This window comes from Nestor notabilis, unplaced genomic scaffold (genome assembly GCF_000696875.1).
Source record: "Nestor notabilis isolate BGI_N333 unplaced genomic scaffold, ASM69687v1 scaffold32332, whole genome shotgun sequence".
Taxonomy (NCBI): domain Eukaryota; kingdom Metazoa; phylum Chordata; class Aves; order Psittaciformes; family Psittacidae; genus Nestor; species Nestor notabilis.
Window position 1 is genome coordinate 2,294 of NW_009919309.1, and position 14,055 is coordinate 16,348.

Sequence of the window (14,055 nt, forward strand, 5' to 3'; positions counted from 1 at the left end):
AGACAAATCTTCCAGAGACTCTGGAATAAATCTTAAATGCAGTGCAAAAAGCAGCAATGGCTCAGAATAGTTTGGGAGTGACATTATCTCCCACTACTTTTATAGCCTGTCCTACCAGACTTGGAACAGGACGGCGCTGTCTCCTGCTGTACACACTCATTGTGCATTCACTGAATTAACAGCAAAGTCAGGAAAAAGAATGAGAAATGAAAATCTGAAAACCCTGTTTTGTATTTTACTATAGCCACAATGGACATGCACTAGCCATGCTCAAAAGCCCAATCAGTTATTCTACCTACCTATTAAGCTGCTAAAAGATGCTCTTCTTTCCTTTTTCTCTGTTCTTCACTTGTGGTCACCCTTGTAGCACTTTACTACAGACTAAAGCAACAACTTTTATGACCAGATCACAGACTGCACTTTGCAGCAAATGACAAATACCTCAATCATTTGCACAGGCTTAAATTGCTTGTCACAATTCAGGGGCTGATCTATCTGACAAACACCAAACGCAATTCACTCTGTTGACACAACTTAATCTTTAAAATAGCACCGACACTTTGCACAGAGAAAAGACCGTTTCTCAGAAAAGCATGCAACCCACCTCCATTAATCCTATTTGGCTGTTGCTCTGGAGTTTGGGCTTGAGGAGAGTAGTAGGGCTGCTGATAAGTATTTGAAGGGAAATGTGGGGAGGTAGGGCTCCTCCTGCAGTCCCGGATACTGGAGAAAGTCTGTGAGTGAGGAATCCCCCTCTGGAAGGGGGAGCAGCGAGTCAGCCGTGGCTGGGGAGGTGGTAGGTGGTCAAACTCTTCCTCATCCTCAAGACTATAGCGATCGTACTCCTGGTCAGTGCATGTCCCCTTCTTTCCCGCATGCAGACTGACGCTGGAACTGTGCCTTGACACAGATGCTGAAGTCGAAGCATAATCTTGCCTAAGGCCTGTAAATTCCAAGAAGGGAATGATTCAGCTTCTGCTAAGTGAGTAACCCACATAAAAGTTCTGGCTCTCCAACCTCCCTGAACCAGAATTAGTTCCTGCTAGCAAGACAAGGCTTAGTGGTAGCACAGCTGCTTTTTAGACAGGTATGCATCGTACCACCTCCTTCACAGATCACCTGGGTTTGAAAACCATCCCACTATTAGCACTGCCCCAGTAAAGTATGTTTATTCCACATCAAGCAAGAGGGAAACATCCACACCCCTTGTACAACCCCCCATTTCCTAGCTGCTCAGCAGCCAGAGAAAAAGGGGATATACATCACATTTCCAGGAGCTGAGTAACTGTCAATAGTGCAGAAAACAGCTTTCCTAGATGTACAAAAAGCCCTCATCTTTGACAGATGTCTTTGCCTCATAATGGAAACTTCTTAATATGGTTCTGCCCCACCCTCAAATGGGAGATTCTATCCGCAGCACTGAAGGGAGCATACCTGTGTGCACATATAGTACTATGACCTTCCATAGGATTAAGTGGACAACAACTGTCATGTGCCCAAACATTCTATACTAGCTGCTACTACAAGGATGAGATACAACCATTACACCTGACAGAGATGAGAAGAAAAGAGTATTTTTCCTTCCAGTTTACCAATGACCTGAGTCTTTTTTACACTTCAATCTGAAGGAGATGAATGCAGCTGGCATTTAAGTAATGCAGTTCTTTGTATTTTTGATAGTCAACATTTTATTTTTTTTTTAGTTATTATAACTTTCACATAATATCAGAAATTTTCCCAGCTGTAACCACACACATTTGCCAGCTGAGAGAGAATTCAGCTATCTTGGAAAGTCTCACACTTGCTAACTTCTCTCCTGAACATAACGAGTGCCACCAGATGCTCAACAAGTTCAACTGCTCACAAGTGATCACTCCAGCCTGTTCTGTCTGGTTGCTGTAGCCAGACCACAGCTCTAATTTTTAATTCACATTCTATTTTTATTCTATTTAATCATTTATTACTTGGCATTTTCCTTCAGTCACCATCTCCGAATTTCTCTTGTTTTTCATCTCATCGTGTCCTCCTTGATGTCTTACTTGATATTCATAGGAAGTGAGAAAGATACTGCACTTACTGAGTGACTTCTAAGTCAAATGCCCTTTATTTATGAATAGAGACATATTCCAAAATTACTGTCAAGCCAAACTAAAATCTATGTCAAACAAGCTTTTGGGCTCAGATTTGTGCATAGTAACTAGTCTCAAACCAAAACGCTAACTTTAAATGCCCCAATTCAGGATTTAAAGGGAAATTAATTTAAAAATTCATCTGGCAATTAAGAAAAGCAAAGTAGAGGCAAGGAAATCCAAGAGAGCTGTTTATTTTTACCTTTCTCATAAAACACATGTGTAAAAAAAATGTTTTAGCATCTTCCCTTCCCAGAAATAAAATTATTTTAATTAATGTGGTAAGACATCATAAATCTTCTAAATCTAAATGCACTCAACAGGTATGGAGCTACACCTGTTGAAATCCCATAAAACGTAAGCATCAAGTGTTGGGAGATCCAGTACTATTAACCTGAACCCACCAACATGAACACCTTCTCTGCAGGTGAAGAGTTTTTCCATCTGTGACCCAAGAGGCGACAATATTTAAGAAAGATCCACTTGACTGAGACCAGACTGGAGCAGTTTTGACTGTTACGGGAAATCTTCCTCAAACTGCTTTGGAAAATGAACAAAAGGCACCTACTCTCCTCCTGTAGACGAGCCATGATCTGAACATCAGTGAGGTCCTGCAGCTTGTATCCCATGGAGATGGAATCATCCTCCAACTCTGAGGTGCTCAGCTCACTGTCTATTGACGACTGTGGGCTCAAAGGGGAACTCCTAGAAAGGTAACCTATGTAAGAAAGCATAACCTTTAGTCTGTGACTGCATCTGTACATCTTTCATTCACTATCTGCCCTTTATGTTAGAGTACCTTAAAATATTTTCTGCATAACAGATAAAAACTTTCAGAAGTGTAGTGCAATCCACTAAATTAGCAAAAGGGTTTTGATTCTTGTGAGACATTGTAAGAGTAGTAATGGATCATGAATTCCTCTACTTTTTCCCAAAATAGCATCACATAGCCCAGAAATGAAAAATTTACCCAGTATGGTTCTGATTGAGCTCAGATTAGTTAGCATAGTCTAAACACATCTGCATTTGAATACTTCTTATGGGACTGTGGTTCTCCCTACTTTGTTCTGAAAAGCAAGTGTGTATGTGTCAACAACTTCTGTGCAGTACTCAGATTCCATCTCAGAGTAATTTACCTAAGTTTTGCTGGGGTTTTTTTGGGGGGGTTTTTTTTGGTTTTTTTTGTTTTTGTTTTTTTAATTCGCTATAATCATCAGACAAATCAATGACAAAAACAATTAAGACTAAACATTATGCAGCACCAGAGAAAGCATTGCCCCTTCAGAGAGCAACCTTTTGGAGAGGGGTCTGGATTCTACCTGCAGTTAGTTGCATGACCTAGTTGTTGTCCAACTTTAAAGAAGAATTCTTCCAATAAAACAGTCAGTTGCTTTCTAATAACCTCTGGATCACCAAGGGGCCACAGACGCCTGCAAGGTGAGAACCACTGTGGCTATGTGGCTCACCAGTTGTGCTCGTATCACAGATGTGTTTGCATCCTCTAGCACTGATGAAAGCAGCCACCTAAAATTCATCTTAAATTCAGCTGTTCTCTAATAGTATCTCCAACAGAAAAGAACATGCATGGGATTACTTTGCTTTGGAAGGATTGTAAGGAGTAAATGTGTTTGATTTTCTAAAATTTGCAAGTTACAATGGTCCGCCAGGCTTTGCAGAGGTAGTAACAGCTGTGCCTGTTTGGTGCAACAGTGGGGAGCTAGACAAGACACCTGAGGGTATCTCAAATAGCCTTTATTTAGGTACTAAACTACATCCCATCGAATAGGGGAGCTTAGACATCTTGCTCACATAGACATCTACACCAGTCATTCAGTCTGGAGCTGTATCTCACCCGCAGTGCCTGCTGTTATATGCCTTAAAACAGGGCTTTCTGCACTGATTCACATATTGTAAAGAACTGTGGGCAGAGATCAGGGTGACACTGAAGCTAACCTTCCTTAGACCATGCCTGCTCCTGCCAGCAATAAAATTTTAATGTCTCTTCCCAAGATTATTTTCTCTGCTGCCACTGCAGTTTAGTCACAGATACAAACTGACGCCTGATACTTGTAATGAAGAAGGAAAAATGCAACTTCCTGCAATTACAGCCCACAGAAAGTTTGCTTCTTTCCTAAACTCTTGTGTCCCCTTGAAACCAGTGGCAAACATAAAATAAATCTTGGATTTGTTATTTAAACAATATCAGTCTGAAAACAGCCATGATTCTGCTGCCTATTTTCATTGCAGAGAAATGCTCCCTGCTACTTCATTACACAGCTGTACCAATGTTTCTGTAGACAGAAGGAAGGGGCACAGTGGAGCAGAAATGAGCAGTAAAGGGCAGGCAAAGCTAGAGATTGTTTAAGCTGACACAGTCGCAACTATACTCTCAGGTAAATCATTACTGAGAAATAGGCTCTGTTTAGTAGCATCACTTTCCTATGACATGCTGCATAACACAGAAGATAACCTACACTGCTAGTTAATTGCCACACTTTAGGTTTTTTTAAAAACATCTTCCTCTGAGGTGAGAGGCTATATGCAATCGTCCAAACAGTGCATTGCTGTTACATGCTAGGGAGATTAGATTAAATCAAGCAATTTTGTAAGCACCATAAATCAATAAAAAGATAAGTATTACCTGTCCGTTCAGGTGTTAGTATTGCTTTACTGGAGGTTTTAGAGAAGCTGGGACTGTTAAAGCCATTGGTATATGGGGTGAGTCTTGCAACGGGACTATAGGGAAAAGCCAAGGAGACAGGTGTAGAGAAGAGGTTCCGCCATCGGCTAGCTGTTACAAATGTGAAGGAGGAGGGGGAAAAAAACAGATGTTCCATTAGTGCTGTTAAAGAGAAAAATCATCTCATCTTAATCTGTTCATTAGACATTTTTTGCTTATAGCAAAAGGAAAATAATGGTCATAGTTCAGCAGCAAAATAGAGGATCAGCACAATCTTCTACATTTAAGCGTGCTCCAAAAGTTTTCTAGCAAATGTCTTGTTTGCCATTTTCTATGTATATACCATTTTGGTATACATTCATCACATGCATCACTGACTGTAAACACACAAAGTAACAGAGGAAGTAAACCCCACTACAGTTAATAAAGAAACACAGATTAAATTTGTAGTGCTCTTCAAGGAATTGTTCATGGCAATCAATCATCACACAATTGAATTAGCAGTTAAAGTATCAGTTATAGGAGTTCAGAGACACAGCAGTAAAAGACGCTTAACCATCAAGTGCTAAAAACAACTATAATCCCATAGCCAGCCTTTAAGTTACCATATTTTCCCTTCTCTTTTCACAGCATCAACTCCTGATTACATAAGTATGAAGTTTGTTGTTTCTTTTTATTCTCCACTTTTGAGGGGTTTTTTTTGAAGATTAACCAAATAATAAAACAGGGTACCTCTTTTCCTACGTATTGTTTACAATAAGCTTGCTAGGCATCTGGTCTGCTCAGTAACATCACAAAGAACTCAGAGTAGGCAAAAAAGCTAAAGGCTTATTTGATTTACATTTTCTTAGCTCATCGAGTAAAATATGAATAAAACTGCCCTTTGGTTTGCTTATTTTTGTAACATCCATTCAAAAGGCAAAATAAACAATATCCACACGCTCTGCAGAAAATAAAAAAAAGTTGGTTTAATTAGAACGAAAAGGCAAAAATTAAAAAATGTAAATTTTCAGATAACTCAATCAGGTACAAGCAAAGTTTGTACAGATGAAAAACAAATTATAATATCACGTAGTTATTTGTGATAGAATCTATTTTGTCCTGACAGATGTTACATACAGTGGTACAGGGAGAAGCATAGCTCTACCTAGCTTAGAAATCAATGGCAAAACCTCAATACTTACTGTGTTTCTCTGGTGTCAGATGCTGCAAACTGGTTTTCAAATCTAGAAGGGCCCCAAAGCCCCAAAAAGTTATCCTCCATCACATGCCTAGTTAATGCCACAAATCTGCCATGTTATTTGGACCTGTTGATCCAATAATTTTAAACACTCACAGATATCCAAATAGTATTCAGGGCCTCTCTATTTTAAAACCTCACTGACACCAAAATGATTTAGCAGGACATATGAACTATTCCTTCTTGCTAACATCAGCACAAAGCGGCCATGGGAAAGCAGGGAAGTGAATCTCGTTGGCAGTCTGTCAGTCACATCCTTGAAACATTTTGGAGTAATCAGTTCATCATCTGTTCAAAATATGCTATTTCCCCCTTTCCCTTCTGCTTTGACCCACTCACAGGTACTCCTGGGATTTTAAGGAAGAAGCAGCCTTTTCTACTCTCCCCACTAGTGCTACTAAGATTGGAGTGAAGGCAACTACCTGATTCCAGCATTGGCACAAAGCAGTCTGACAGGGAAGGGGAGTACCTGCAAGGCTCAGTCTCTGTGGGGGCAGCTAAACTACACATTAGTAAAACATAAAAATTCAAATTGTCATCTTTGCTGTCCTCTCACCAAAGAATTATTGCAACTCCCTCATTTTTGATGATTCTAGTTCCTTCAAGTGTAAAGAAACCTAAAGGTCTGAGACCTTAACTAGGAGCAGCATCAGCACCACTTCTAGGAAATTGCTCGATGTCAAGCAACACAACACAGACTTCCTGGCAGGGTTATTTGTCCTTTACATCACTAACATGATCAGTTCAAAAGTCAGGCACACAGGTGTTCCAGGACAAAAAAGAGAGCACATGAAGATGGACACCATCTATAAACTAGTGATTAAACAAATTGCCGGGAATGAGATTAACTCACAAGGAGTTAACAAGTGTAAATTGATTTGAGGCATTCACTGAAATAAATGTGTGCAATGGAGCAGATCTAAATATCATATCCACAGCTAATGTTTGCCATTTCCAGAAGAAACCATCGGTAAGGAGCAAGAGCTGACAGTTCCTTGTGATTTTATTTTTCTGCCTAACACAAGATCCTGTTTTGTAGCAGCCTGATCATTTGCCAGGCCAATTAGCTGCCAGCGTGTTCTCACCCCCAGATGTGGTCAACCGCACAGCACAAATAAACATCATTTATTACCCTCTACAATAACCACTGTGCACTGGCCCACTAAGCACAAAGCAACAGTTACCGAGACTATGCAAGCAAGAGCCTACATGAAGAATATAATTAGTATTTATGGCAAACCAGATTTCAAATTCCTCTTTCAAATAGTATGTGTTTTCAAGGAAAGATGGACAAAGCAGCCAAGAAATTCTACCCTAATCTCTCTATATAATGAACCAATGTAAAATATCCCCAATTCTAGAACTTTTGCCACCATTCCTAAAGTAAAACTTCATAATGTTGAAGCAAAGGATTGACACTTTTCTGTCATACGATTAGTTCCATTGTTTAGGATCAAATATACAAACCAGTTTTCATTAGTTTTCCAATGGAAATATCAAAATACAATTAAGACCTTATTTTTATAATTTCCCTGGAGATATCAAAAATGCTAAAATAGGTAAGAATAGTAACTCACATAGAAAAATATGAGCAACTACATGAACATAAACATCACCATACTGACTCCTTTGAACAATCAGCATTTGATTAAGAACTGATGGAAAATTGCACATGAAAGCATGAACAAGTAAACATGTACAGAATTGCATGGTTCAAAAGTAATGAAGCACCCTGCAAAAACCACAGGGTGCTGTACCATACCAAAGCAATTCCTTTGCTAAAAGCAATTTCTCATTTAAACTACATAAAGTACAGAATTTATAAACATATATAGAACAACATTTTTGAAAGTGCAAAAATTTGCTATTCAAGTTAATGGCAATATTAATAAACTGGGACATGAGGTAAAAACCAGCATAGATTCTCATTATGTTGTTTTAATTTTGCGGGGTTACACTGATACAAATAGGGGAAAATCAAGTACAGGTCCTCTACTTGATGAATCAGATATGCCCCATGCCTGTTCAAGGCCAGGCTGGATAGAGCTTTGAGCAACCTGGTCTAGTGGAAGATGTCCCAGCCTGTGGCAGGTGGGTTGGAACTAAACAATCTTTAAGATCCTTTCCAACCCAACCCATTCTGTGACTCTATAATTCTACTACTTAAGAATACCCGTGTAGACTGCACAAGGGGACCTCTTTCAAGATTTGGCAAGTAGGGGTCTCCAAAATACAATTTAGTGTACATCCTTACATAAACAGACAGACAAGCACAGAGGCTTTGTGAAAAACGTGACTGTCTCAGCATTCATTCTGCATGCACAACTATCCCCACATGCACAGGTCCAAAAGCATATTTTCTAAGCAGAGGTAATAGCCAAACTTGGCTTTCCAGCCCCCCTTTTCTGAGAAACTGGCCAAATGTTATGTTGAAGTATTAAGCTCCAGGCATGACCTAGGGCCCAAATGTCTGTTCCCTCCCCAGCTCCCATACTCAGCAAGTGCTATTTTATATAAACTGCCAGTTTGATTCATTTTCATTCCATTTGGTGGATTCCTAACCAGAACCCATGAGCATACAACCTCTCACATTTCAGCTAGCTTGAAGAAAGATACACTTTTCTGAGCAGATGACTCATTCTCATGTATTAATACATAAGGTAACCTGGAACAAAATACACAGCCCCAGATTCTTCTGCCAAGCTATTAGCATTTCATTTATTAAGGAAAATGTTTACCCTATTTAATTTTAGAAGCCTTCAAATAAGGAATTAGGAGCCTTCCAAAACAAGGAATTCTTACCAAAGGGCCCTGTGAATGCAAAGATTTACATGGGAAGACTGCACAAATTCACAGAAGAGGAATCCACCAAAGGTTAATAAATCACAGGTGGAGTTAACATCTGATTCAGTCAGTCTCTGAACTGGAAATACAGTCAGGAGGGTGTTAGGGCAGGCATGTAGGCAGGCTATTTCCTCATATTCTTACTCCCTTCAGGTATCTATTTATGGCAATTTTGGATGCGGGGTCCTGTGTCACAGACAAAATGAAGATGCTTTAATGTATAGACATTGATAGTTGACCTAGTCACCACAGGACACAATATACCCCAAGAGAAAGGATGGGGAAGGATTCATCTTGAAAAGGTCATGAGCCATGCCTGTTTGTCTGCACTGCTTACAAAGGCAGCCCAGTGTGACTGGCTCCGATACAGATCTCTGCAGATATTCAAACGAAACTCACTCTGACAGCATTCATTACAGAGAACAATAAACAGAGCTTAAAAACACATTTCAGAGACTGCATTCAGTTCTTCCTTTTTCTAAGCAATTGAAACAGACAACTCTTTTGCAGCACTAGAGCACTGCAATGCTTGCATGCATCCTATTGAAACAGGAGTAGATATCCAATTTAAGTGGCTGATCATCTTTTTTGGCAGCAGTTCTGGTTGAAAGGGGAATCCTTGCTACCTTCCTACAGGCTTAATGCTTTACCCCAATCCTCCCCATGCCATCTTCTTGGCTGCACTGGTACACTGTACCAAGTACAACCATCCTTGCAAGACTTCATGCTCAGTTAGAGCAATTACTCAATCTGTATCAAAAATTTGTTAGTTTATTTTTTTTTTTAAAAAAAGGAGTTCCCCAATGCCCTTTACCAGCAAGACAAGGTCCAGCTGTACCAGGGCATTTAAGGAGAGATGGAGAAGCAGAAAATAGCAGCAGGAAGGTGGGGCTGCTGAAGCCCGCTTTTCCTCCAAAAGAAACAAGAACAGCCTCCACAATGTGTGTAAAGGCAGGTGAGATTAACTCAGTGTCTGACACCTATTGCTTGCTTACACACATAGTGTAGAGCAAAACAACAACACTTTCATTGCATTTTAACAATTATCAACAAAAAGGGAACAAAATGGTAACGACCTTACGATATCACTTAAAGGGTAAAGGTCTATCACTATGATGTGCAGACAGTGCACAGTCTCCTTGCTGTGCCAGCTGGATAGACCTCCTGTCTCTGCCAATTCTGGCTGTAAATTATGAGGTCTCTAGTTAGGCTCACACAGCACGTAGGGACTGAATTAAGCTAGGAAGCCCCCATCTAATCATCATGAGTAGATCTGAAGGGGCAGAGGTTCCTGGAAGCACAAATGAAGTTACAATAGGACATATGTCCCTGCCAAAGACAAAGCGAGTTACATTCCTGTGTAAAGGGATGAAAGGAAGACTCAACCACAGTGGTGAGGCACTGGAACGGGTTGCTCAGAGAAGTTGTGGATGCCCCATCCCTGGTAGTGTTCAAAGTCAGGTTGGACAGGGCTTTGAGCAACCTGGTCTAGTGGAAGGTGTTCCTGCCAATGGGGTTGGAAGGAGATGAGCTTTAAGGTCCCTCCAAACCCAAACCATCCTGTGATTCTATGATCTTATTCCAAACGTAGTAGATCCACAAAAGGCTGCAGTTGGTTTATACCATACAGCAGAGCAGTGTGTCCAAGAGCCCTGCAGAAGCTCTGAGGAGACTGGTGCATCTACCTAGAGAAAGGTAGGACTGTGATAAGAAACTAATATCTCTCACTATCAGCATACCTTCGCTAGCAGCTAGCTGCACCTGACCTGGTGGGTGTAACTAATCTGGTCTCAAATAGTTCAAATAACCTTGCAGAAAGCTCCACACCATACTTATAAGTGGTGGCTTCACTCCTCTAATGTGAAACAGGTGTCTTGACACAGACATTGTTATTGCAGTCTACATCATGGCAAAGCATTACATTTAAGCAGAGCTGTGTCGGAAGTCATGATACATATACCACTTAAACATCACTTGAGCATCATGATCAGGGTGAATCACATTTTACTCACTGCCTGTAATCCAAAGGGAAAACATTTGGCTTGGCACAATTTGTGAAATACTTTACATTTTCCTTTGTAAAACACAGGTCTATCATTGCTTACACACACTCTAACCACTCATATTCTCTAATGTCATCATAAGCAAAATCTGAACGCTCATGCGCATTGCATAAGCATTGTGAAACTCATCTGCCCTGGGTTCAGCTACAGTAGTCATTTTTTCTCCTTCTTAGTAGCTGGCGCAGTGCTGTGGTTTTGACTTTCAGCCTGGGAACAACGTTGATAACCCTCCAATGTTTTCAGTTGTTGCTCAGTAATGTTTACTCTGACCAAGGACTTTCTCAGTCTCATGCTCTGCCAGGGAGGCGGGGAAGCCAGGAGGAAGCAGAGACAGGACACCTGACCCAAACTGGCCAAAGGGGTATTCCATACCACAGCACGTCATGCCCAGTATATAAAGTGGGGGGAGTTACTTGGAAGGCCCAGATCACTGCTCGGGTTGGGCTGGGTATCGGTCAGTGGGTGGTGACCAATTGTATCGTCTCCCATTGTTATTTCCCTCATCATTATTATTATTGGTGGTAGCAGTAGTGGTTTTGTATTATACCTTAGTTACTGGACTGTTCTTATCTGAACCAGTGGGATTTACATTCTTTCAATTTTCCTCCCCATCCCTCCAGGAGTGAGGGAAGGAAGAAGTGGAGGGAGTGAGTGAGCGGCTCCGTGGTTCCGAATTATTGACTGGGCTTAAACCCCGACATCATCCCAGCTTATTTTCCTTCCTGAATTCATTACCTTTCGTAATTGCTTTGTCTGTATTTCACTGACAGTGTGATACAGCAAAATCCCACAGAGTACTGTAGAAAGCAAATTTTGCAATCACTCAGCAGTGGTTTAAATGCTCTGTTTGTCACAACACTCCACAAATAGTAAAACCAACTAAATTTTGAACAGGAAAACATCTTTTTGTCCTTTTCTCTAAATGCTCGTTCTTTGAAGCATCTCACAGGTCTAAGAAATAGTATGCCTGGACCTCCGCACATCACTGTCTACTGCTTGCAGAGCCCTGGCAACCTTTTCCTGCCATGTAACTCACACCTTTTCAATTCAGTGGACATTTGCTCTGCAGACCAATATGACATTCTCTCTAGTTCTGAAGCAGTTAAGGGAATGTCTGCCAACAAGCAGCAGTAAGGAGTATGAAGCTGCAGGACGCACCTCCACAGCCTCCTTAATTTAACACTTGCAACATCCTCATCAGAGATGCTTGCCCAGGATGAAGCTCTCGCACAGTAAAGTGTTGATAACCAGCAGTTCAACAGCTGCTGTGCTGGATTACTAACACCACAGTTCTGTGGACCATGGCATTATCAAACCTGGAGGACCTAAATCCGTCTTCTCTGAATTAAAACTGCCATATTGTCATCACCTCTCAGAGAGATGCCTTTAACTGTAATGGGATGAGTAGGGTTGTTCGTAGGGTTTGTATTTTATGGTTGACCCTGTGCAAAGGTTATATACAACCATAGAGTGCTGACCAGAATATACACAGTTAATATTTCCTATTTCTGTATAAAACGTGCTGTTACACTACTAATTTTAGGGTCTGCTGAGAAGAAACAAAGCTTAAAGTCTAAAGCCAGGTCCATAATCTAATTAAGATATTCAACAAAAATGCTAATTAAAGTTCCTTAACCAGGGGAGGAGGCAGAAATTCCTTCCGCTTAGATATGGAGAGTAGTTACCAGAGTTGCTATTTTGAAAGACTCTGCAAACCACTTTACAGGAAGGATCTGGGGAGCTGTATCTCTACAACCCTTCCCAGGCATGTCCCCTGGGGTATACTGAGCCCTCTAAGTCACCACTCTCACTAGCAGAAATTTGGGATCAATGAAGAGAGAAACCCAGTATCATATATAAGCTTAATAATGCATGTTGGCGGGGGCAGGGGGAGTTGCTTCTAATATGGGCCCATGATCATAAATCTGTGCACTTCAGTGAGCACTTAATCCTAAAAAGTATCTGGTGGTAAAATTGACTAAGAGAAATCTGGCCTGCCACTTCTTCAGACATGGTTATCTATAATTCAGGAGTAGGCTTTCAAACTACTAATCCATCTGGTACATGTACTGGGTATGTGACTCTTGTTACAGGTCCTCCTCTTCCCCAGCCACACAGCTCTGTCACTGGGGTTTCCCTTAGATGTGGAATTTGCCTCAGCATCCAAGAGGAAGGAGAAGCAGTTTCACGTCCCCTGTTCATGTCCCGTATATATCCTCTATATATATCCCCTATACAGAGGGGCTTCCTTTACTCTTGTATAAGAAATGTAAGTGCAGCAACAATTTTTGATTTGAAGTAAAAGCTAGTAAATGTAATTTCATTTTTGGACATTTCTCTGTTGGATTGATTATTCCTGAACTAATACTTATGATAATTACAGGTTCAAACTTAAACAGGCAAAGTTTGGGTTAGATACAAGGAATTTCTTTCCAGTGAGGGTGGTGAGGCACTGGAATGGGTTGCCCAAGGAAGCTGTGAATGCTCCATCCCTGGCAGTGTTCAAGGCCAGGTTGGACAGAGCCTTGGGTGACATGGTTTAGTGTGAGGTGTCCCTGCTCATGGCAGGGAGGTTGGAACTAGATGATCTTAAGGTCCTTTCCAATCCAAACTATTCTATGATTCTTTTCTTGGGCATGTCTTGCAGCTCAAAGATACTTGTTTTCCCACAGCAGTCCACTTGCCACATCCACTTAATTCTTCAAATTACTGAAAGACCAAATAGCCTGTTAGTGCAGAGGTATTTTGCAAATATAGTAGGACATGTAAATGACACTAAATACCATTACGCAAAGTTGTTCTTTATGTCAACACCCCACAAGCATTCCCAAAGCAGGTAATGGATTCACATCTTCTCACACTCTTGATGAACAAAACTATGCTGCATTCAGGTCTTCCAGCACAGACCTGATTTTCCCAACACTTGAACAACAGCAAGAATACCATGTGCAGCAATAATGCGTGTCAGAACCACTGCATGGTGTCTAGGCAGCATTTGCAAAGTCATCCTCAAGTAAAATCTCTGACTATGAGGAATCGAGCTCCAGAGTTTTAAACAGTTTGTTCTGATGCAAGGTCCTACACCTGGGTCGGCACAAC

At 40.9% G+C, this 14,055-nt stretch overlaps 1 protein-coding gene across 1 annotated transcript; it reads right to left on the minus strand.

The window, feature by feature from the left end:
* Nucleotides 1-604: 604 nt before the first annotated feature.
* LOC104402324 (SLAIN motif-containing protein 1-like) lies at nt 605-4,916 on the minus strand (the record flags this gene model as incomplete). Its single annotated transcript, XM_010010171.1, has 3 exons — nt 4,771-4,916; nt 2,698-2,847; nt 605-943 (listed from the first exon to the last, which is right to left on the minus strand). Coding segments are annotated over exons 2-3 (400 nt in total), but the record flags the coding sequence as incomplete, so codon positions are not given.
* Between the last annotated feature and the right edge of the window lie 9,139 nt (nt 4,917-14,055).